Here is a 22,291-nt window from a genome sequence, read left to right on the forward strand (position 1 = left end):
AAAGTTGTATGCCTGAATTTCCATATATTTATGACTATTGACAAAATATGTCTTCTGATAATGAAATGTGCGTCTATATTATATGTAAATATCATATAAAATTTAGTCAAAATTATTCATAAGTATTAACGAGTCAACCTCTAGGAAACTCTAAGAATTTTTTTTGGGAGGGGGGGGGGACACTAAAAATAACCTTGCTTCAGAGCAGTTTATCTAATATTTTGATTTTTTTTCTTAGATTTCTTTTCTTGAAAAAATAGTGCAAATTGTAAAAGGAGAACTGGTTTTTTTTATTTTTTTCGTCTAAGAGATTGGGCTATTTCTGACTGGTTCAATTCTTTTTCAAAAAATCAAATAAAACAAAACTATAATAATATGTCATTCGTTTTTCTCCTTCCCCTAGAAAAACTGGTTATTTATTTATTTTGAATTAAAAAGACAAACAACTTGAAATTAGCAGGATTAAATCTACGGCTTCCCATTCACAGGAAAATTTCCATGTCATCAAGTGATCATTCATGCGTAAAAATTTTTGAAGGAAGTGAAGGTGAAAATAGAAATAGAGGTACAATTGGATTGGAAGTAGGCTTTAAAGTAAAGATACAAATACATTTGAATATATAGTAATTGATTTTGTTTCGAAACTTTAAAATGACAGATAAGTAAAAACACTTTTAGTAACAATAAAAAAGGATTGAGAGAAATACAATCAATATGTTACATTGTCTCTTTATTACGATAAATCACTTGATAGTCACAAATTAAAAAAAAAAAGAAGCATAATACAAAGTAAACCACACTGGGCATCAAATATATTTACAGCTTCACAATCATCACTATTTTCTCTCAATGTTTGCTTCTTGCAGGACTTCAGCGGCTCTGGGGCGACTCAACCTGATTCCAGAGTATCTCAGCATAGGCCTTCTCCTCTTCCTTCTCCACTGTCGCAAAATCTGTTGCCTCCATTTCTTCCTCTCCCTCAGTAATTTCTTCCAAAATTTCATCTTCAACATGATAATCCTCGCGGGGCTCAGAAAGTTCAGCCATCGCCTCTCTCATAGCCTGCATGGTCGCTGGTCTATCTCTAGATCCATACTTGGGGGCAGGCACAACAAACGGCAGAACTATATCGTCCAAGTTTGTGCTTCTAACATTTGAAGTATCATGATCTTCTGTTGGAAAAGTGAACAAAATCCCAAGTTCATAATTGCAAACATGGAGCCCAGAGTCTAGAGAAGAATTCCCTTTTTTTGTTACTTCAGCTTTCGTACCAAACGGACTTGAAATTTGCCGTCCCCAGGCAGCTGCACTAAAATTATGCGACCCACAATACACCCAACCAACAGAAGGTGCAACCCCGCCAGACAAGAATCTTCTCCGTATTACCTGCTCATATTAATTTGAGAAGGACGTAGAGGAAAAGGAGATCATATCATACGTAAGTTACAAAATAAGTCAATAACAGGTGTGTTCCACGCATTACAGAGTGTGAAAAAAAATGAGTTGCAATATTTAAAGATTGTAAATAGGATGCTATAGATTTTCTAATTTATATGGATGTTGATATTATAGAAGAGAAAAACGTGAATCTCTGTCAATCCCTGCTTTATTCCTATCACTGCAAGGGTCCCCGTTCATGCATATAACATGAATTCACGTAGACTCCTTCCCCCCCCCCCCCTGCCAATTGACTATACAATTATACACCACCTAATATGAAGTGATTATATTATCCAAACAAACAATTTAATCATCCAAATACGGGCGGAGATAGTTACCTTGACATGCATTGGATGGCCTGTTCTATCATCAGGATAAGGAATGGCATCATGAAGTATATCTAAAGCCTTCAGCCTTTGCCACGTTCTCTGATCAAAAGTGGACAATCAATTCTTCATTGACAACATCTTTAATGCAAATTACATTATTACAATTCACTTTCAAAAATACAGAACGAGGAACAAAAACCTAAGCGGATTTAAAACCCACCCAAGATAATACGTATAATTATAATATGAGAATCCTTTCAAAATCGATTGGCTCTGCCTCTCTCTCACCAGGATGTCTTAGCCCATACCCAATAGCCAAGACTATTGGTCGTATGTATAGAAAAATCTTCAAAAAAACAACACAGACAATGTATTTGCAACTAAACAAATACATTCCTAGGAACAGCCTATGACTTCATTCATTTCAGTGAGTTAAGCTGATCAACTTATCAGATTACCTCTGAGAAGCAAAGAATACGTTTTGAAGGCAAAACCCCATTACAGGAATTCTTCACTCTTTCAATAGTGGGGAAAATGATCCTAATGGAAGGGTTTTTCAATTCTTCTCCAGCATTCCAAGAACCCCACTGTCCAAAAAATCATTAGACCAATAAATTAGTAAATAAAAAAATGCATCTGGCAGAAAATAGATAATACTTTTCAGTCAGGTCTAAAGAAAGAGCGAAGGTATTAAAATCACCTCAGGATCAGACTCCTCTGAATCAAAATGTTGCAATGATTTTTTCCCAGTAGCACCTGAAAATGCAGCAAGAAATTGTGGGCTGACAGATGAACCAATTGAAGATGCACCTGAAAAGGATCAACCGATGTGGTCCAAAAGGATGGGAAAAAAAGTTCAACTCAATTTTGAGGTGTTATGGAAAAAGGTAGGTATAGTATCCGATTATTAACAAAAACAAAAACCCTGGCAAAATGAACTTACCATATATAAAATCAGACTCTGATGATTCAGGCCATCTATATCGATTCAGAACCTAGCAAAAGATAATATAAAAGATAAAAAACTGGGTCTTTCAAAAGTTATTGTAACAAAAGCACTAATTCATGCAAGGACTGTTCAGCATTTTGAGTGAAAAAGAAGAAAAGATTTGCAATCCTACAGACAAGTAAAAATATGAGAACAGATCAAACATAATCAGAGAATGCTTCAATTAGCTCATGATACGCAAGAGCAATGATGGGAAATTAAAAAGAAGAAGAAAATTATTCCTCGCATAAGAGCTCTACTTTAGATATACTTTCTTTTTATGCATCTTTAGGATTTTTACTCATTCTACTTTCTTACATTGTTCTAAGTTTTTTGGACCAATTGAAGAACATTAGTTGTCTTGCATTCCCCCCCCCCCCTCTCATAATTCCCCTTTGCCTCTACTGTTCTACATCAAGAAGCAGCAGCAAGAGTCAATGCACAAGACGTTCTCACACTACAAATCACCTCTTGCAATCTCTTGAGGCCATAAGATCTTTGGATTGAAGCCATGAGTGAGCTGAAGGCAATGATGTGTTCAAATTGCATCATCTTTGCCATATCAACAAAATGTTGACCCTGCACAAGTTCGTAAAATTATACCAATATCATGCCATTCTAGTACAGGGAAGGAGACCAATATTAAAACCTATAGGAAGACACAGCCAAGCCAATATACCTCTGACACATATAATATCAGTTGTACTTTTTTGCTGTTTTCTCCTAAGGCAGCTGCAAGTGCCTCTTTTGGACAGACATACCCAGAAAACCTGAAGAATCCAGCATCCCAAAGAGGAGAGACCCATTGGGCTATATTTCTAGGCAAAAAACCAAGTTGGACATATTCTACAGAAAGTGCAAAAGAGAGAGATACCTATTTCAGTCATCTACAGCATCCAGAGTCACTAGCTAAAACATACATATAAGCACAGTGGAAGGAAAAATTAAACTTGAAAACCATAGTAAGAACAGGATAGTACACATGGTGGAATAAAGAATTCCCAGGATTATCCACGTATCAAATTCAAGCAGTGTAGGTTATACCTCCAGAAAATGTTCTATCAGGATCAGGAACAAGAACACTGACAGCATTTGCATCAGCAGGTATATTGGTATTTCTTCTTAAAACAATCTCCAACTTTCCATGGGAACTCCTACAAGAATTTCCAAGGAAATTGGCCAGTGTTTTCAATCTTGCACCTTTCGAGTCTGCTGCTGTCTGGTAAAGGTGTCTTATGCCAACCACAGATGCCACAACTGAACCTAAAGACTTAACATTCATAATTCACATTGATTAGCCCCCCACTTGAGTCAAATGATGCATATCAAAAATCCAATCCAGAACATATATTTAACTAAAAGTCATCAAATAATCATATGATTGGTGATGCTGTTAGTATCAGAGTTAATTTTTCTTTTTAAAAAAAAAAAGAAAAAAGAAAAAACTTCAACATAGAGAGGTCAAAAGGTAAAATTTAAAAAGGACAATATTTCAACCCAGCAGTATACAACCAGGATGCAGAATAAAAATCTTAAAAGAACACCAAACAGATTCTAGTTATATCTATAAAGAATTCTCCATGACAAGCAAAATAAATTTGAGTGCCCACAGGTGAGGATTGCGAGGATTCTGATATGATGGAAGTTCTGTTAAGGTGAATTCCAGGAACTGAAGCTACGAGATGTCCTGTTGCACCTCCAAAATCATATTTTGCCAACTCAACGATCCAGTGGGCTTGACTGGGTACATCAATCAAGAGAGATGCCATAAACCCAGCCAGCTGAGCAGCAAAATCACATTTACAATCCAGATGTAATTCCATGTTGTAAACTTTTGGGAAAAGCGACGCATAATTAACTGAGCTGACACGAGGAAAATCTTGCCACCATATAGTATTAGTCACACCGTTCCACTACACAGACCAAAAATTATATAAAACAGTTGATAAATAGCACCTACACATCAGACAAACATATCAAGGCATTATAAATAGCGGATTAAGCATCAACAAAATTTCAGTGTATGGTAATTCATCAACAAGCAGCCTTAAAATCATATTTCAAATAATATTTAGAAGCATTTAGCATGACAAACAATCTAAATGTGGTACCATTCAAAGTTACATACCAAGTCCTACAGTACTTAAATCCAAAAATTCGAGGCACCTTTGAGCTTCTAATATGAATAATTGAATATTAGATTTTAAAATGTCTTCTATCAAAATAAGAGTAATAATGCATCTACGACAATCTTATAGCACGCTATATAAAGATGGTAGAAAATTTTGACATAGTTATATAACAGGAGCAATTTGTTCTTATTATTCCTAATATCATATGTAAATATTAGTAAGCAAATGGTCGGGCAATGGAACACCTGCTTTTCCACTAAATTTGCAGATGTAATGACAACTCGTATAGAATCTTCTCTTTGCACAACAAACAGTTTTGGATGATGGCAAGCAATCCCCTGCTTCTTACGGTCATTACCAAAAGCTACTGAATCAGGAAATGGAGGGTACCTATTAATCAACATAAAACTATAAGAAATTTTCTAAGAGGAGATAGTCAGCCTAAATAATTCGTCCAACTTCTGCAACCAAAATAATGGCCTAAATCAAGCAGCATATATTTACCCTTTAAAAGATAACTTACACCACAGTTAGGTTGGAATATTCTGGGTAAGGCATAGACATTCTATCATCAGGTCTTGAGCTCCAGCATCTCTCAGCGTTGTGACAAGCAATTGTAACGGGTAGATGGAATGGAATCTCACAATATGACAAGAACCTAATAAAACACTTGTTTTAGTATTGTCAAATATAAACGAAGTTCGAATTCAGAAGTGATATAAATTATAAAGTATGAACACAACCAAAAGAATGAATACATGCTCAAGAGACTGCCAGCAATTTTTAATTTTTTAAATGCAGTGAAGAAGATAAGAAAAAATCTACAGTTAAAAAGACAACAGTTAGACAAAAGCGTGCCACAGAGAGGAATGAAAACAACAGAAAGATACAAGTCGTCAAACCATTTTATATCACTCGTGAGTGTTGCGATAAACATCCTTGAAATACTTTCAACAGGATAAAGAAGCTCAGGTAAAGATATGGCATTATGATGGCCTGAGGAACCATAGTTTGCAAATTCGAGGCGATTCAGGTAAAAATTCTTTCCAGGTGATGAGTAAAAGATGCTTCCATGGCTTTTCAACTTTTTGCCGGCAGAAGTAGGACAGCCCCCGCCTAAGAGCATGGCATCTGGATTCTGATCAGCACTAGCACGCTTATGAGCAGCTCCGACGTTTTCTTTTTCACACAGATGGTGATGGTGGTCACTGTTTGCCTCGATCGACGCTACTTTGCTCCCATAAAGTATGTCTGAAGTTGAAGGCAAGACACCAGTGATTTTATTTTCCCTTTGCCTGCCACCACCAGATGATTTCACCCGTTGGGGCAATTCCTGCCCCAAAACTGGCTTAATGCATTTAGACTGGACTTCACTATCCACCAATAATCTAATAGTATTGCCCAAATTCACGCCTGAAAAGTTGTTCAATGAGGTTCCACAGGCACCTTTGCATCCAAGACTTACATCTGGTACAGAATGCAGTATGCGAGATATAGGATCATCACTAAACAAGATGTCTCTGCACCGATCTAAAAGAAAGTTTGCTCTGTTAACAACTCGTTTATAATTTGCCATGGCACTGTCTGAATACAAATCATTTCTCTTCATAGCAAAAACTCTCTTGTTCCTTTTCCCGCTTGAGGTGAGCCCTTGGGAATGTTCAGATAAGGACATATTACTTAATTTCTGCATGCTCTCAAAATCAGTATCATCATCACGCATTTCAAAACCACCGTCGCCATAGTCAATTCTCTGAATAAGAAACCCAATCCGATTCCGGATACTACAATGACAATTTTCTTGATTTCCACAAACTAGCAAGACCTTATCTCCAGCAAACAATTCCACGGCCTTGCCCCTTCTAACTCTGATCCCGTTCACAAAAATCCCATTAGATGCCGCTCGAAACCCAACACCGTCCGGGACCTCGGTCTTACCAGCATGACATGACATTACCCTATTCCTAAATTCGTGAACAAGACATTTGGTGGAATCCTTAAGTAACAAGATCCCGGCCAGAATATAAAGTTTACGGAGTGAACCGTCAAAGAAAATCTGACAGTGTTGCTTACTGACTCGGGGGTCACGAAAGACAAATTGAGAATAACGATGGCTCCGACCGATCGTACAAGGACGGTCAGCACGAAGATGGATGGAGTGGCACCCAAAACCGGTAACATTGAAGGATGAAAACAGAGGTACCTCGAAGTGCTTCAAATCAACAGTGGTTATTGTACTCTTCCCGGCAATATTTCTCGATTTCTTCTTGGAAGGGGAATCAGAATAGGACTTTACAGAAAAATCATCAACGAATCCTCTCTTGCGAGGGTAAGAAATACTGCAAATACTATCGTTAGCTGAAGAAGATAAATCTGAGTCGAACATGAGGATGAAGTTGAAACCTTTATTAATTCAATCATAACACGGGTCACAAAAGAATGATAAAAATTGGTATGGAAGGGAAGCGTACAGGAAAAAATAACTAAACTTAAGGGAAGAAAAAAATAGAGTAAGGAATTGAACAAGAGCGGCAAAAAATTTGAGATGAATTAGTGCCAGAGGAGAGAGCCCCTCTGAAACTGATCTCTCCCCTTTTCCCTCCAAAATTTCCCGTTCGACGAAATAAGGAGCCACGCAGCATGCTGTCGAATGGGGAAGGGATTAAGTGCGGCCGTGTATCTCAACCGTTGAAGAGATCGACTATCCAGAATGTGCCACGTTATCTAATTTGGGCTGGGCTGCTGCCGCTGTTATTTTTGGTCGTCCGCTATTGTTAATTTAGCACTCAAACACATTTAAACTATGTCTTCGCAGCAACTGATTGAATTTAACGGGAACGAGTTAGTCTCTCGTAATATAACAGATTAATAAAAATCATGTGTTTTGTTATGGTAAATCTTAGTTTTAGTTTGTGATGGTTATTAAAAAGAAAAATCGAAAACCTGATCAGAGTAATTTCAAAAATTATGTGAATAGTATGAGCTGGTTAAAATTTAAATCAAAATCATGATCCAACAGAATATTTTAACCAAGTTAATATCTTCACAAATGAGCGGACTAAACACTATGAATGGCAGAAATTACAGAAGTCGTCAAAAACTGCACTACACATGCTGATGCATGCTACCTCCGTTCATTAATACTATTATAGGAGTAAATTTAACATTCAATTTAATTTTAAATATAAGATTTTAATTTATTTTATCTTTTATATTTATTTATTTATTTTAAAGTAATCTTTATAATAGTTATACATGTTAAAATTTGGAAAAATGAATTTGTGGGTCCTTATAGTTCCATTAAATTTTGAATTAGGTCCTTACAGTTTTTTTCTATTTTATCCCATCCTTATTGTTTTTTCGGTTATCAATCCTAGTCCTTCTGTTATAAATGCTGTTAGTTTAGGTTGACTAGGGGCTGACATGGCACTAAATAATGCCTCACTAAGCACACCATCTTCCTCATAGGCACCTCCTCTTTCGTCAGACTCTCCCTCTCCCTCATCCATAGAGCACCTCCTCTTTCGTCAAATTCTCTCTCTCCCTCCTCGACAAAGCACGTGCTACAGAATGACGTTACTACCCCCAAGCTATTAGAACCCATTCATTCTTGCTAAGCTAATATTTTCTTTAGTGGTGGTCATTGTGTTAGGAGAATGACGACACTTGCTGGATCAGAGAAGAACGCAAAGTTGGAACTTGTTCTAGGAGTTTGATTGGTATCATCATTGTTTAAATTGTCAGAAACATTATCATGGGAGGCACCAATTTACACAGATACAATGAAAGAACTGGAAAGAACTTCTATGGCTTCATCTCCTCCTCTCCATGTTTCAGATTCTTCTTCGTCAACATCTTCATTTGTTTTTTCACAAAAGAGAAAGAATTATTGATAGAGTTGAAAGTTCTTGCTGCTTCCACTAGGTCCCACCACGTTCTATCCATTTTAGCAGGACCAATCTACTCAAGTGTTAATATATCTCAGAGTAGGCACCTCTCATTCCTCGACCCCATGACGCCGGTCATTAGATCCGAAGATGGAACGATTGTGGAATCTCCACGTTGCCGCAAGAGCCGAAGCCGAGTCAGGACAACTAGCAGCTGAGCACCACGATCTAAGCAAAGCTGGCTACTTACTGTCAGTCGACTCGAGTTCTGTTGCTGCAGAGAGATCGATCACCAAGGGAGATGGCAAGAATGGGGGAGGAGGAGGATACAATTACAGTCACAACAAGGAAGTGATGAATCTGGAACACAAAATGAGGCTTCTGCAAGAGGAGATAATTAAAGATGATGGTGCTGGAGAAAGAGACAGGTAACGATGTTACTTTGAAGGAAATTGTGCGGAGGAGGGGGAGAGAGAGAATCCAACAGAGGAGGAGGTAACTGTGAGGAAGATGATATGCTTAGTCAGACATTATTCAGTGCCATGTCAACCCCTAATCAATCTAAACTAACGGTATGCATAACAGAAGGACCAAGATTGATAACTGAGGAAATAATAAGGAGGGGATAAAATAGAAAAAAACTATGAGGAGCTAATTCAAAATTTAGTGAAACTATAAGGATCCACAGTTTAATTTTCCCTTAAAATTTTTATCAAATACTACTTTTAACTAATACACCTAAGTAATAAAATTATTTAAAAAATATAACATCTATTCATTACAAATAACTAATTTTACAAACTTTCGTACTATATATATATAACTCTAACGTGAAAAACCGGACATATACAAAGGCACAGTCCCAAACCAAAACCTTAATCGCAAGGGCATTGATTAAGCTAAGATATCAAGAACGTGACACCGCGACTGCTGATCATCCATTTTTCACCCTTCACTGTAGCAGGGTCCAGTGGAAGATCAAAATGATCAAAATATGCCCGTTTCTCCCTCCGATCCGGATCTGAATATGCGGAATCCAGCATCTCTCTTCACTTTTGAAAGGGAGGTGATGAATCCCGCAAACCTAATAGCTAATTCTTTTTTCTTTTTGTTGAATGATAGCCAAAAATCTTGGCATAGCAAGAATCTCTGAAGCGGAAAGAAAGTGCAGATATAATTCAACCCAGAAAGGAGTTCACAGAAGAAACATTACTGGGATCGAGGTTAAACCTTCGACCTTTTTATTAAATATGCAAATCAATAAGGTGCTTCAACCTTAGACACCATTGACACATGAAAACATTCTATGACTTCCAAATCGCACTAGCTGCTTCGGAGGGGAAGAGCCACGGTCTGTTCTGTCCTCGTGAGCAGACGGAAACCCATAATCGAAGTCTCCCACAGATTTATGTCGCCGATGATGACGATGATCATGGTCGTTCCCTGCATAAAGATGATGATGATGAGCCACTTTCTGGGTGGGAGCTGTCTCATAGACATGGCTTTGAGATTCAGTCTGAGGACAGATCTCGGCCATGTTGATGTAGCTGAGAGAAGCTCCGGTTGAAAGACAGTGATACTGTCGGCGAGTTCTGCTTTTCTTGATTGCTCTGAACACAAGTGGAAGAAGACCCTCCATTTATGAGCTGCTAGTAGTTCTAAAGAAGCACTAAAAAGGAGATTTTGCAGAGTGATTTCAATCAAAATGCAAGATTTGGAGCAGTTGGCGTTTTCGGGGTTAGGTGGAATTTGATATTATTTGCAACAAGTGGAAGGAGGCGCAAATGTTTTGACACTTGGAGGAAGCTGCTCGAGTTCGTCCACGAATTTGACTTTTGTGCCCTGTTTAAAGTCGCGGACAGATAAGCAGCCAAAATCGTTTTCTATTCACGGACACCACCCGCATATGCTTTGCCTCCTTCTCATGTTACATTAAATTATATTATGTTATAAGTACGTGTTAAAAATTTGAAACAGTAGACACTCGCAAATAATTTTATTATGATCTGTGAGAGAAACAGTCTGCTGAAGAAACAGAAGAAAAGGATTGGAATTTACTATGATAACCTGCTAGTAACAGACTAGGTCATCATGGAGGCCAATTAGCATCCTGAGATATTTTAATTTAGTTCAGGGAGATGATTTAGAATAGACTCCGTTGGAGGTTTCGCTTTCTAAACAGTTCAATATAATAAAGAGAATGAACAATTCAAAGGACAAAAGGACTTGGCAAATTTATAGCGCTTAAATGGATTTGACTTGAATCCATTCCTTGAACCCTAAGGAAATCTAACACCCACTTGGTGGATCATGAAGCTGCGGTGACTAAGACATTAATTTGCAGTCTATATACCAACTTATACCAAGTTATGCAGCGCTTGTTACTTGTTAGGATTCCAGTTTCCTACAAAGCTCCTAGACAGCCATAAGCCTCTCAGCAATAGAAGAGTGACTATAATTGGGAAGACCAGCCAATGGCAGCACGCAAACAAGGTTGGTAAACAATAGAAGGTCGAAAATTTTTTAGTGGCCAATTAGTCGGTACGCCTATTCAACGTTTCTCTTAAATTCCTATAATGATTCTTCATATATGGTGGGACACGATTCTCTCACTTATTGTCGTCGGTTTCCAATGATTAGTACAAATGTCCAACAGCACTTGATGGAAGACGCGTTGCCTTTTCCACCAATATCCGTAAGCATAATTATTGTAATTCATATGCAAAGAAATTGTTACGTGTGGAGAGACATCTGGTTTTGCTAATCTACTGCACCTCTGACATAGTGAAGCGTGAATCCCTCCATGCAACATCCGAATGGGCCATTTGGTTGGTGTTGCAAAAGTACCCCATTAGAGAGAAACCCAGGAGCAGATCGATCGAGCAGTAAATTTCTCATCACATCAAATTTTCACCTCTTATTATTGTTAGGGCTCCTCATACCTGAGTGATGTCGCATAAAAATGTTTATTCATGTTAGGAAGTGTTTGGCAATCCTTAAAAAATATTTTTTCACAAAACAAGACAAATTCCTTTACATATTTATTTCGTAAACTGTAAAAACACTTTTAAAACCATAATTTGGTTTCTATTCAAACACTTTTAGTCATACTTTCATATGACAACAGAAGAAATCCACTTCCACTTTTACCCAAAAAGGGGGGAAATCCAATTCCACTAGCGTAAAAATAAAGATAAACAATTGTACAAGCACGTCCTGATTTACACTCCTTAAGCATATCCATATCTCAAAATGCAAAAGTGAATTATGAAAACAAACTGCTATTGAATCGACCTAAGTTCGTTCTACCAAGCACAAAACTTATCAAGCAATGATCCTGATAGCCGCACGTTTCAACCATCCATATTCAACCAATGGTGTTAAGTCTCTCGCCTTGGCCTCCTTCGGGGAGCAGCAGATGTTTCCTCCCTGTCTTCGTCCTCTTCTCTCTCAGCACTGCCTTGATTATTGGAAGTTTCTGCCGGTTGCTCGTTTGTCCTCTCAACTCTTGCCTGCAAAAAGATTACAAATTGGTCAGAAGACAAATTTGAACAAAACTTCCCGCAAAGGAACATAGATGATAGAACATGAGAACCAGATATTTTAACAGGCAAAAAAGAAAATCAAAGGAGTTTAGCTACTCACAGGCCTCTTCCCTCCAAATATAATCTTGAAGAAAATTGTCAAGACGACTACTATAATGGATGCAAGAATTCCAATCGTTAGATTGGGTTGCTTCTCTGCCTTTTCAACCAGATCCTGCGGGGAAAATTAAGTTTAGGGGCACATACCACAAGGTGAAACGTAATGAATTCCGAATTGAAAAAATATCAAAGATGATTACTTACAAATATCTTAAGCTTGTAGGAACTGAGAAAGGGAATGTCCGCAATCTTGTATAAGAGCTCAAAAACCTTCTTCTGCAACATTGAAATTTCAATGAGCGTGAGAGGGCGAAAAAGCAAAATCTATGTGTCCGTGCATATGAAAGTGAGAGGGGGAGGTTAATAAAAATTACGGAAGAGACCAAGGAAAAGAATACTGCCAATTGCGTTTTACCTGGTAAGCTGCAAGGCCACCTGCTTCGGGAGCCAACTCTTCAGCCTTTTGTTTCTCTTTCTCAACAGTAAATTTAGGCTTCCATGTAGTCTCCCGATAAGACTCTGCAATACTATCGTCTTTGGCTATCAAAATATTGTCGAAGAGGATGCCATCTTGCATTGTCCAAATCTCAATGCCAATAGCAGCAATAGGCTCAAAATCAGGTTTCTCAAGTTGGAAGTAGTCTGGATTAGGAATGTCCCGAGGCTTCCATATACCCTTGTAATTGGGGTTCTCAATGAGGGGAGCATGCCATTTTCCCTTGTAAGCTGGATTCCTCTTCATTGGTCTCTTCCACTCACCACAACCAGGGGCTGCTTCACACTTTGGGTTATCAATTTTAGGGGCTTCCCACTCACCATCCTCCTCGTCATCCCAATCTTCTGGTTTAGTTGCATCTGGGTCATCTATCTCCTCAGGCTCATCATCTAACCATCCTTCAGGCTTCTCAGCTTCTTCATCTTCAATTTCCATGGGTGCATCCTCATCCCAGTCATCTGGCTTCACAGCATTTGGGTCTGGAATTTTGGGTCTCTCATCCCAGTCCTCGGGTTTCTTATCATCAGGATCAGGGATTGTCTTGGGAGGGATAAGTGGAGGCTCAAAATCATCTGAAGATAAGAAATTTGCCTTTTTCTTCTCCTCCCCATCAATCAAAATTCGCAACTCATTGTCAGTCTTCAAAATAGCAGTGTATACATGAGATAGTTTGTCAGATGGGACAGATGGGGGAAACTTCAGATGATGTTCTACATACTCCCCGCTCTTGGGATTCTTATGCTTGAAAATAAAGTGCACCTTGTTTGTGGCCCCACATTTGTCAGGACCGAACATGATAGAATATGGAGATTCATTGTCAAATTCCTTGGGTTTCCATCCGACCTCCTGTGGTCGGAGATACTTCAAATATGCACCGCCACATTCAAGGCCATTCTGTAGACGAGTCTCAAACTGGAGAACAACTGTTCCATCCTTAAGACTTACAGGCTCAAGTTCTTTGACTATGGCGTATTTCTTGGCCTTCTCACTGACAAGAAGTCCATAATCATCATGCCCTTCACTCTTCTCATGCTTCCACACACCTGAAAAACATTACAAATCAGAATCTTCTTCCCCCTTAAAATTTTGGAGCAGGTATCGAATGAAACTCCACTATCAGAGAAAGATATAAAAATAAAATCGTTGAAAGAATAGATGGAAGAATATTTATTAAACTCAGAATGAAATGCCATCTTATGGCCTTATGGGTATGGGTAATCCGTAGACGCACAAATATTTGAAGAGAATTCCAAAATGCGATGCCAATGAGGAACTCATAATAGAGATAGTAGTACATGTCAGCGGCCTATTGTTGCAGATTTATTGCAATCCTTCAGTGCTCACTATTTCCCCTAAAAAATTTATATGCCCACAAACATTCATCCTTTTGCTTGCCTAGGCAAAGAAACTACAAACATTGAAGAAGTTTACCTTTCTATTTGGTTTTAGTACTCCCAATTTTCTCTCAAAAGTTCAGATTTTGCCAAGAAAATTTCCTAAAAACTATTTTCAATCGCAGCTGCAAGCTTTCTCAGTATCCCAGAGTAGTATTTTGGAGTGGGATGTAAGTCAAGTGATGTGACTACACAAGTCGAGAATGGTTAATCCGTAATAACTGATTTACGGCACGCACCATCAATAGGATCAATTTTCTATATCAACGAAGACAGGAAGAAGAGAGTTAAGTGAAAAATAAATTTTACTCGTTTCATCCCTTCAGGAGCTGTTGGCGACCAAACAGCAATAAGGAATAACCACCATTTTCACCGATCTCCGACGACAATAAAAGATAGAACAATATATTTACCTTTGTAGTCATCCTTCTCGGACACAATCCAACGGCCTTCAAAATCTTCGTCAAATGACTCGTAGAAGATCTAAATGAAATTCAAATCAAACAAATTTTTAAAAAATAGAGATCCAATAGAGAACGAGACAAAAATTAATTAAACTAGGAAAGGACCAGAAGGAGCCAAATTACCGCATCATCGTGATCATCAGAAGTGCAAAGCATGTGAAACGAAGAACAAGCAATTAACAGGAGAAGTAAAGAGAGCCCCAAAGGGATCGGTTTTCGTTCTCCCATGGCTTCCGCTTCCTCAGTGACTCTCCACAGTGAAACCCTAATAGACTAAAAATGCGAGTGAGAGGAAGAAAATTGGGCTTGTAAATAAAACCCTGTTCCAAGGTAAATATAATTCTAGATGAAAAATGTTAGCTATTAAACCGTGAAATCATTTGTTTGTTCTCCTTTTTATAATAGTTCTCCGCGAGACTTCCTTGTCGCTGTTCCAACCAATGCATTTTGCGTTCTGGTGCCACGTAAATATGTCCAATCGCTAGTTGCCACGTATTTATCTTGCGTCATTCCCCCGTTCGCCTTTTTTTGTTTTTTGCCAGATGTTTGCTTTTTTTAAGGGATAAGAGCATTTTCTTTTCAAAATTTAGCCGTGGAAAATACTTGTATTGCAAGTTTTCCAATTTTTCAAGAGTATTTTAGGAAAAATATTTTATTTGATCCATAAGTTATTTGATTTTTGGTTGTGTGTGTGTGCGTAAAGAATAAGATATTAAATTAGGCTAAAATATTTCTGCATTTTGCATGTAAAGGATAGACGTTGATTCATTGCAAATATTGCAGGCATGCAAAAGCTCAATCACTTGATTAGCAGCCGAATACATAGGAAGAACTATAAGTGAGATGTATTCAAGTTACAGCTTCAAATTACCATGCAACGCAACTACGTATTTGCAGGATGGAGATTCAAAGAACAACCATATCCATTCAAGATTCATACGGCAGGATAGAGAATTCCAAGTCCGGAACAACAGGCACAGACATATTTGCAGGGACAGAGCTTCCATCGGATCAGTTTAAAGATGTCATGCTGTAAGCCGGACGAGCTCATGGTCGTCGTTCAATCTAATCAAACTGAAGGCAGTGATTTTCTTGGCCTTCTTATTGGCACTCAACAATCTCCTAATCTTGACCACATCATCCCATTGCTGTGTGTGGGCATAAATATTGGCCATAATGGAATAAACCCCACCGTCCTCTGGTTTTATCTCCATCACTTGTTGGGCTGCTTTCTTTGCGATCTCAAGGTTCCCATGTGTCCTACATCCTCCAAGCAACCCTCCCCACACGAAAATATCCCCATCATATGGCATTCCTCTTATAAGCTCCATCGCTTCTCCAATCAAACCTGCCCGCCCCAACATGTCCACCATGCAACCATAATGTTTCAGCTCCGGAGGAATCCCATAAACAGGTTCCATTTCATTTAAGAGTTTTCGAGCTTCATGGACCAGACCAGCGTGGCTACATCCCATTAAAACTGCTAAGAAGCTCACTTCGTCAGGTTGGATTCCAGATCCAATCATTCTAGAAAAGTAGTCTAGCAAAACCGAACCCTTGCCGTGCATCGCAAGACCGGCAAACATTGCATTCCACGTAAACACATTTTTATCAGTGCTTGAATCGAATATATCTATTGCAGTCTCAAGACATCCGCACTTGGCATAAAAATCCACCAAAGCAGTGGTCAAAAAGGAAGAAACATGAATGCCATTTCGGGTGATGTGCTCGTGGATAATTTTCCCCTGTTCTAATTCCCCCAGCTGAGCACAAGCAGAAAGAACGGAGACCAGTGCGATGTTGTCTGGGCGAAGTTCTAAAGCAAGAAGCTGATTGAAGAGTTCGATGGCTTCACTGCACAAATTGGCCTGGGTATAACCAGCTATCATAGTGCCCCAAGAAACAGCATCACGTACGGGCATTTGGTCAAACATCTCACGTGCTCGCGTAATCTGCCGAGCCTTGACAAACCCATCAATCATGGTATTGTAAGAGACAACATCCCTGTAAGGACTTTCGGCGAACATTTGGTAGGCATCGTCGACACGGTCGTGGACAGAGTAAACACGTACAAGAGAATTCAGTACGAACAAATGGGCGACGAACCCGAACTTGAAAGCTTGTGAATGAACTGATTGTGAGAGGGCAAGAACACGGAGTTGAGCGCAGGCTTTGAGGACAAATGGGAAGGTGTGGAAGTCAGGGGAAACAGAGAGACGGCGCAACAGGGTAAATATGTGGAGGGCGCAGAGAGGCGTGGAAAGAAGAGTGTGAACTCGAATGAGGTTATTATACGAGAATGTTAATGGGTTTGGAATGGAACGGAAAACAGAGAGTGCATAGCTCGATGGGTTGAAAGTGGCGGATTTGGCCAAGTTAGTGGGTATGAGGATGGAAGCAAGGGTGTGGAGAATGGTATTCAAGAAAGGTGAAGGATGAAGGGAGAGGAGACCGGAAGTAATTGAATAACCATGAAGCTGATGCAGTTGTTTGATGAATTTGCATCTCTTTATCCCATTTAAGAGATTCATGTAACCCACACCTTTGCTTCAGTGACGAATCAGCAGGAGATATAATACTTCGGACGAGCATATGTATGGGACTCGTACTTTCACCATGCTCGTCGGCAGAATCCGCCTCTTTTTATAGGTTGGGACGAAAACGAAACAAGAAAAACTAAAAACAAAAATCGTGAACGGCAGGATTCGAACCTGCGCGGGCAGAGCCCACATGAATTCTAGTCATGCCCGATAACCACTCCGGCACGTCCACCTCATTGATGTGCTTTCCGCATCTTTTTAACTGGTAATAAGGCATTCTTACTATGGTAACGGTCTAACGGAATCGACTAATGCCCAAAACATATGTAAGCTCCGGCCCACGAAAACGAAGCAAGCAAACGGTATAGAAGCCCAAGAAGCCACTTGTGCCCGCGGCGGGAAGCTGCTCCTTGGCGGGTGGCGGCGGCCTGAGGTATAAACTCAGACGTCTCATACAACGTCGGGAGGTAAAATTTGGCTGAAAACCACATCCCCCAGCGGTTCCACGTGACTCCAAACAGTGAGCGAGCTCGATATCCGAAGCTTTGGTGATAGGACACGAGAAGGATATGGGAAACAAAGAGAGAGCGAAGGAGCGAAGAGAAAAGAGGATGCAAGAGATATCGATTCTCAGGACTATGCCCTATTCTGATCACCAGAGGTTGGATTATTCGCTCCTTTAATCTATTTCATCTTAAAAGGAACTTAATTTTAAAGTTTTCTCGCCGTTGGATTTATGACCGCCCGATGCCGAAAACCAACATTTGCTGGATTCTAACATCCCAAAAATCTACCAACTACGCACACTCTATTAGAGCTGACAGGAAAAAGAGGCATTACGAGTTTAAGAGTGGTCAAATTTATATGGCACTGAAACTTGTAAGGATAGGAGCTTGCTACTTGGCAAAACCAGAAAAGGAAAAAGTTTCGGGTGTATAAAATTTATTTGTCTTTTAATCGATTAAATAATAAGTATCTGGACTAAATGCAGAAGACTGAATGTCTTTCTAATTGGATAATTGAATTCGACCTGAGAATAATCGCACTAGGCAGGCATGTAAATACGGCTATATGTATTTTTTTTTAACCGTGATTGCTGTTTACACCTACAGTAATTCAGAATCTTTCCCGCCCTTCATGGCATTAGATTTTTTTTCCCTCCCTTTAATTTGCATAATCGCAGGTGGTGGTCTAAGGAAACAGTTGCCGTGGTTACTGGTGGAAACAGAGGCATTGGATTTGAGATTTGTAGACAACTAGCTGGACACGGATTGACTGTTATATTAACATCAAGGGATGCGAGTGCTGGTTGTGAGGCAGCTAAGGTCTTGCAAGAAGGTGGTCTTAGCGTAGTTTCACATCAACTGGATGTACTAGATTCTTCATCCGTCTACCATTTTGCTGAGTGGTTACAGAAAAATTATGCTGGTTTGGATATTCTGGTTAGTTTCAAAGATTTTTTTTCCTTTTTCTTTTTCTTTTTATATATAACCTGGTTTCAACTCAAGGGCTGACCAACTGACCGATATTGGGATCTTCATAATTGTTCGTAAATTCTAATTGCTTCTAGTTTATCTTCTCAATGTTCGCTGCCTTATATATGTTCGTTTACTTTAAATTTATATTAATACTTTCTGGCCATGAAATTCTACTCAAATACAACAAATTTTAGCAGGAACTAGGAAGTAAAAGAGGCCCTCGATTTATGTTTCTAAACAATGTTATTCTCTGCAGGTAAACAATGCAGGAGTTAATTTCAATCTTGGGTTTGATAACTCTGTTGAAAATGCCCTTAAGGTTATTAAAACAAATTATTATGGCGTTAAGATAATGATTGAAACTATGATTCCGTTGATGAAGCCTTCCACTAAAGGTGCTCGTATTGTTAATGTGAGCTCGCGTCTTGGTAGGCTAAATGGTAGACGCAATGTAAGTGAAAATTCTTTATGTTACTTCCTGAAGATACATCTTTTCTGTGTTATATAGTATACCAACATATATGCATATGTATGTTGTGTGTGTGCGCGCGCGCGCGCGAACAATGGCAAAGCAATCTTTTTTCTTGTGATATATCCTGAAGCGAAGTTGATCTTCATCTTTAGTTCCTTCTTTTGTTTACACTTTCTTCTGGTAAATTTGCTATTTTCTTGTCTGCCTTCATATTCAGAATTTGCAATTATTGGGACTAAATTAGAACATGTCACCGCTACAGAGATATCCGTGTTCTTTGTATGTTAAATTCCTTAAATTTCTTTATTCTTAGTCTACTAATATTACTTGAAACTTTCAACAAGGTTAAGTTAGAACCTGAAAGTGTTAGAGAATAGAGAAGCATTAAGCTTTATGACGCCTATCAGAATTCCTGTGGTCTCTCCTGTACTTCATTTTCATTTTCCCTTGACTGATATGTTAGACTGAAAAATTCATATAATTATACAGCCTTTCGTTTTGTTTCGCATTTATTCTGCCATTTAAATATGTGATGTGTGCCTTCTGGCGATATCTTCTTGTTAGCTGCTTTAAATTACAGTAGGGCCATTGGTTCCTTATGCAACTTGTCATAGGTCGTAGCCAAAAGAAAAAAAGACTGATTTTTAGCTGCTTGAGCGACAGAGAATCGGCGATGTAGCCTTGAGGGAGCAACTAGATGACGAGGAATCCTTTTCAGAGGAACTGGTTGACAGGACTGTGTCCACTTTCCTACATCAAGTAGAAGATGGAACATGGACATCAAATGGGTGGCCTCAAACCTTCACTGACTACTCTGTGTCAAAACTTGCAGTTAATGCTTATACCAGACTTATGGCAAGAAAGCTTTGTGAGCGACCCCAGGGTGAGAGGATTTACATCAATTGCTATTGCCCTGGGTGGGTGAAGACTGCTCTTACGGGTTATGCAGGAAATATCACTGCTGATGAAGGAGCTGATACTGGAGTATGGCTTGCCCTTCTTCCTGACCAACCTGTATCTGGGAAATTCTTTGCAGAAAGGCGGGAGATTAAATTTTAAGCCATTTGGATTTTGAGATGTATTGTGTATATGTATGAAGGGCAGCTATCACCTTTTGGGATGGAGAAGAAGTCGACTTGCTTGATCAGTCCATGTAAAACCATGTTTGAAGTCAACCTGATGTTTCGCTGATGCTTGAGGAATGAGGGCCTTGTCTATTTCCCCACGAGGTTACTATTTCCTAGTGCTAATAGTTAATATCATTTCAGTCTTTTAATCCTCGTAGCAGTGGGTTATAAATTGTGCGCGCGCGCGTGTTTTTTTACCCCCAACAGATAAACTGTATTCATAAAAAATAAATAATATTCGAGTTTATATTTTTTTTCAAAACAAAAAAATTAAACCATCGAACTGAAAAAAAATGCTCCATCTTATCCCATTTATATGTTACTCTGAACATTATTTATAACACATTATCAATATTTTAAAAGCTGAATATTGAACCTGCAAGCCTAGTGGATTGTGGTTTTTCTGCTGAATCAGTAATGTAAGAATTAAATAAAAAATATTATATATGTGTATAACACATATATAAGAAATAAAATGTTAAATAAATTTAAAAATAAACACGTATAGACAGTAACAAACATATTTCATAAAAGAAATTATAATACAATTTAAAAGATAATTAAAAGTAATAACTATAAATAAATATTTAATAAAATAATAATGAAACTTAAAAAAAAAAAAGAGAAAAAAATTAAGAAGGCCAAGCAATTTGCACCTTATTCACCATTTTTTTAGCCATTTTAAAATATAGGGAGTGAAAATTGTGAGCTATTTACATGATATTTATATTATAATAATAATTTATATAATTCTCTTACTGATTAAGTGATTAAAGATAGAAGGCACAGGGCGCACGCACGGCTGCGAATGCGAAGCTTTTTCTTTTATCAGTTCGTTCCATTTTTGCCCTTCATACGAAAAATTGATGAGGATTAAAACTTTATTGTAGCCCAAAAAAGAGAGCCTATTTACTCGAACCTTGCATTGAAAATGAGAGTAGGAACTAAGATTGGGATTAACAAAATTTATTAAAAGAGTTTTTAGAACGAAAAATTACTTACTATATTAAATTGAACAAACCTATATATGTAAAATTAAAAAATATTATGGAAGGAGATAGTATTCCCCATTCAATCTTCATGGATTACTTAACCCATATAATAAGTAATTATTTATACTAAATATTTTTTTTAATTACAATATCCGTTCTCATTCTAGAAAAAGTAATTAACGGTTTTCAAGTTTCAAGTAATGAAACTAAGGGTATGTTTGGATTAGTGTTGCGCAAAACTAATTTCTAGTTCAACTGACTTTTGTAACTGAAATTAGAGTAAAAGTCAATTAGGGTATGTTTGAATAGGTGCTTTTAAAAGTTAGTTAAAAAAGTTAAAAATTGTTTGGATTATTAATAAAAAAGTTAGTTTAATTGTAAAATGCCTAAAAATGATATGGACTTTATTGAATAGTAGTATTTGAAATTTTAAGTTTTTAATGTGATAATAATTTAAAAAATACATAAAATTATTATGATAAAATATAAATAGTGTATTTGTGAAATTATAAAATAAAAATATTTGTTATGAAGAAAAATTTGAAAACACATTATAGATAATTAATTAAATATACATAATAGACAAACATAAATATAAATTAAAATTTATTTGGTCTAAATAAAAGCTTATTATGCTAACAAAGGAGATGAGACAGAGAAAAAAAATGTGCAGGTAAATCTGGGATACTCATTTTTAATAATTACCGTTTGAAACTGCAGTTTGAAAAGTTAGATTTTTTTCCGTTGAGTCTAACTAAGATTGAAAGCTAAAAGTTGGTTGGAAAAGTTAACCCAGCCAAACAACAATTTTTGTCCAACTTAATTTGTAACTTCAGTTTCACATATTTCAAAACACAATTATAGTTTCAAACTGCAATTTAAACATGTCCTAAGACGGCCGAGGATGG

The 22,291-nt window shown here is 37.9% G+C and overlaps 5 protein-coding genes and 1 non-coding gene across 8 annotated transcripts; 1 reads left to right on the plus strand and 5 right to left on the minus strand.

Moving 5' to 3' along the window:
• Window positions 1-764: 764 nt before the first annotated feature.
• On the minus strand, window positions 765-7,451 carry LOC114724031 (uncharacterized). Of its 3 annotated transcripts, none has more exons than XM_028910303.1 (12): window positions 5,792-7,451; window positions 5,413-5,547; window positions 5,135-5,279; window positions 4,368-4,670; window positions 3,802-4,027; window positions 3,437-3,603; window positions 3,226-3,336; window positions 2,713-2,764; window positions 2,470-2,525; window positions 2,228-2,356; window positions 1,779-1,868; window positions 765-1,386 (listed from the first exon to the last, which is right to left on the minus strand). In XM_028910303.1, the coding sequence occupies exons 1-12, from the start codon at window positions 7,273-7,275 to the stop codon at window positions 871-873; spliced, it is 3,414 nt and encodes a 1,137-aa protein (XP_028766136.1). In that variant the 5' UTR covers window positions 7,276-7,451; the 3' UTR covers window positions 765-870. The 3 variants fall into 3 exon arrangements, with proteins under 3 accessions (XP_028766136.1, XP_028766135.1, XP_028766137.1); XM_028910302.1 differs by having other exon boundaries at window positions 2,470-2,579; XM_028910304.1 differs by lacking the exon at window positions 4,368-4,670 and having other exon boundaries at window positions 2,470-2,579.
• Window positions 7,452-9,926: 2,475 nt separating this feature from the next.
• LOC114724037 (uncharacterized) lies at window positions 9,927-10,684 on the minus strand. The gene has a single exon (XM_028910310.1). It carries the CDS (start codon window positions 10,413-10,415, stop codon window positions 10,053-10,055), a length of 363 nt encoding a protein of 120 aa, XP_028766143.1. The 5' UTR covers window positions 10,416-10,684; the 3' UTR covers window positions 9,927-10,052.
• Window positions 10,685-11,894: 1,210 nt separating this feature from the next.
• On the minus strand, window positions 11,895-15,147 carry LOC114724033 (calnexin homolog). Its single transcript, XM_028910305.1, has 6 exons — window positions 14,898-15,147; window positions 14,724-14,793; window positions 12,836-13,959; window positions 12,625-12,696; window positions 12,422-12,535; window positions 11,895-12,288 (listed from the first exon to the last, which is right to left on the minus strand). Exons 1-6 carry the CDS (start codon window positions 15,000-15,002, stop codon window positions 12,157-12,159), a joined length of 1,617 nt encoding a protein of 538 aa, XP_028766138.1. The 5' UTR covers window positions 15,003-15,147; the 3' UTR covers window positions 11,895-12,156.
• Window positions 15,148-15,546: 399 nt separating this feature from the next.
• Window positions 15,547-17,501, minus strand: LOC114724034 (pentatricopeptide repeat-containing protein At5g61800-like). Its single transcript, XM_028910306.1, has one exon. It carries the CDS (start codon window positions 17,303-17,305, stop codon window positions 15,800-15,802), a length of 1,506 nt encoding a protein of 501 aa, XP_028766139.1. The 5' UTR covers window positions 17,306-17,501; the 3' UTR covers window positions 15,547-15,799.
• Window positions 17,465-17,546, minus strand: TRNAS-AGA (transfer RNA serine (anticodon AGA)). Its single transcript has one exon. It is a non-coding gene; the product is annotated as a tRNA-Ser (tRNA).
• Window positions 17,547-17,883: 337 nt separating this feature from the next.
• Window positions 17,884-20,544, plus strand: LOC114724035 ((+)-neomenthol dehydrogenase). Its single transcript, XM_028910307.1, has 4 exons — window positions 17,884-17,975; window positions 18,498-18,756; window positions 19,049-19,243; window positions 19,928-20,544. Exons 1-4 carry the CDS (start codon window positions 17,884-17,886, stop codon window positions 20,321-20,323), a joined length of 942 nt encoding a protein of 313 aa, XP_028766140.1. The 3' UTR covers window positions 20,324-20,544.
• Window positions 20,545-22,291: the final 1,747 nt, after the last annotated feature.

The sequence above is a fragment of the Neltuma alba genome, unplaced genomic scaffold, assembly GCF_004799145.2.
Source record: "Neltuma alba isolate B1F8T4 unplaced genomic scaffold, ASM479914v2 tig00012166_pilon, whole genome shotgun sequence".
Lineage (NCBI taxonomy): Eukaryota > Viridiplantae > Streptophyta > Magnoliopsida > Fabales > Fabaceae > Neltuma > Neltuma alba.

Coding starts and splice junctions, on each gene's coding strand:
- LOC114724031 (XM_028910302.1), bottom strand. CDS start 7,275: ATGTTCGACTCAGATTTATCTTCTTCAGCTAACGATAGTATTTGCAGT. Junction 5,280..5,412: donor TATTCCAACCTAACTGTGGT/GTAAGTTATCTT, acceptor GTTGATTAATAG/GTACCCTCCATTTCCTGATT. Junction 2,580..2,712: donor AGAGTCTGATTTTATATATG/GTAAGTTCATTT, acceptor GATCCTTTTCAG/GTGCATCTTCAATTGGTTCA.
- LOC114724037 (XM_028910310.1), bottom strand. CDS start 10,415: ATGGAGGGTCTTCTTCCACTTGTGTTCAGAGCAATCAAGAAAAGCAGA.
- LOC114724033 (XM_028910305.1), bottom strand. CDS start 15,002: ATGGGAGAACGAAAACCGATCCCTTTGGGGCTCTCTTTACTTCTCCTG. Junction 14,794..14,897: donor CTGATGATCACGATGATGCG/GTAATTTGGCTC, acceptor AATTTCATTTAG/ATCTTCTACGAGTCATTTGA. Junction 12,536..12,624: donor CCTACAAGCTTAAGATATTT/GTAAGTAATCAT, acceptor TTTTCCCCGCAG/GATCTGGTTGAAAAGGCAGA.
- LOC114724034 (XM_028910306.1), bottom strand. CDS start 17,305: ATGAATCTCTTAAATGGGATAAAGAGATGCAAATTCATCAAACAACTG.
- LOC114724035 (XM_028910307.1), top strand. CDS start 17,884: ATGGGAAACAAAGAGAGAGCGAAGGAGCGAAGAGAAAAGAGGATGCAA. Junction 17,976..18,497: donor CCCTATTCTGATCACCAGAG/GTTGGATTATTC, acceptor GCATAATCGCAG/GTGGTGGTCTAAGGAAACAG. Junction 18,757..19,048: donor ATGCTGGTTTGGATATTCTG/GTTAGTTTCAAA, acceptor TATTCTCTGCAG/GTAAACAATGCAGGAGTTAA.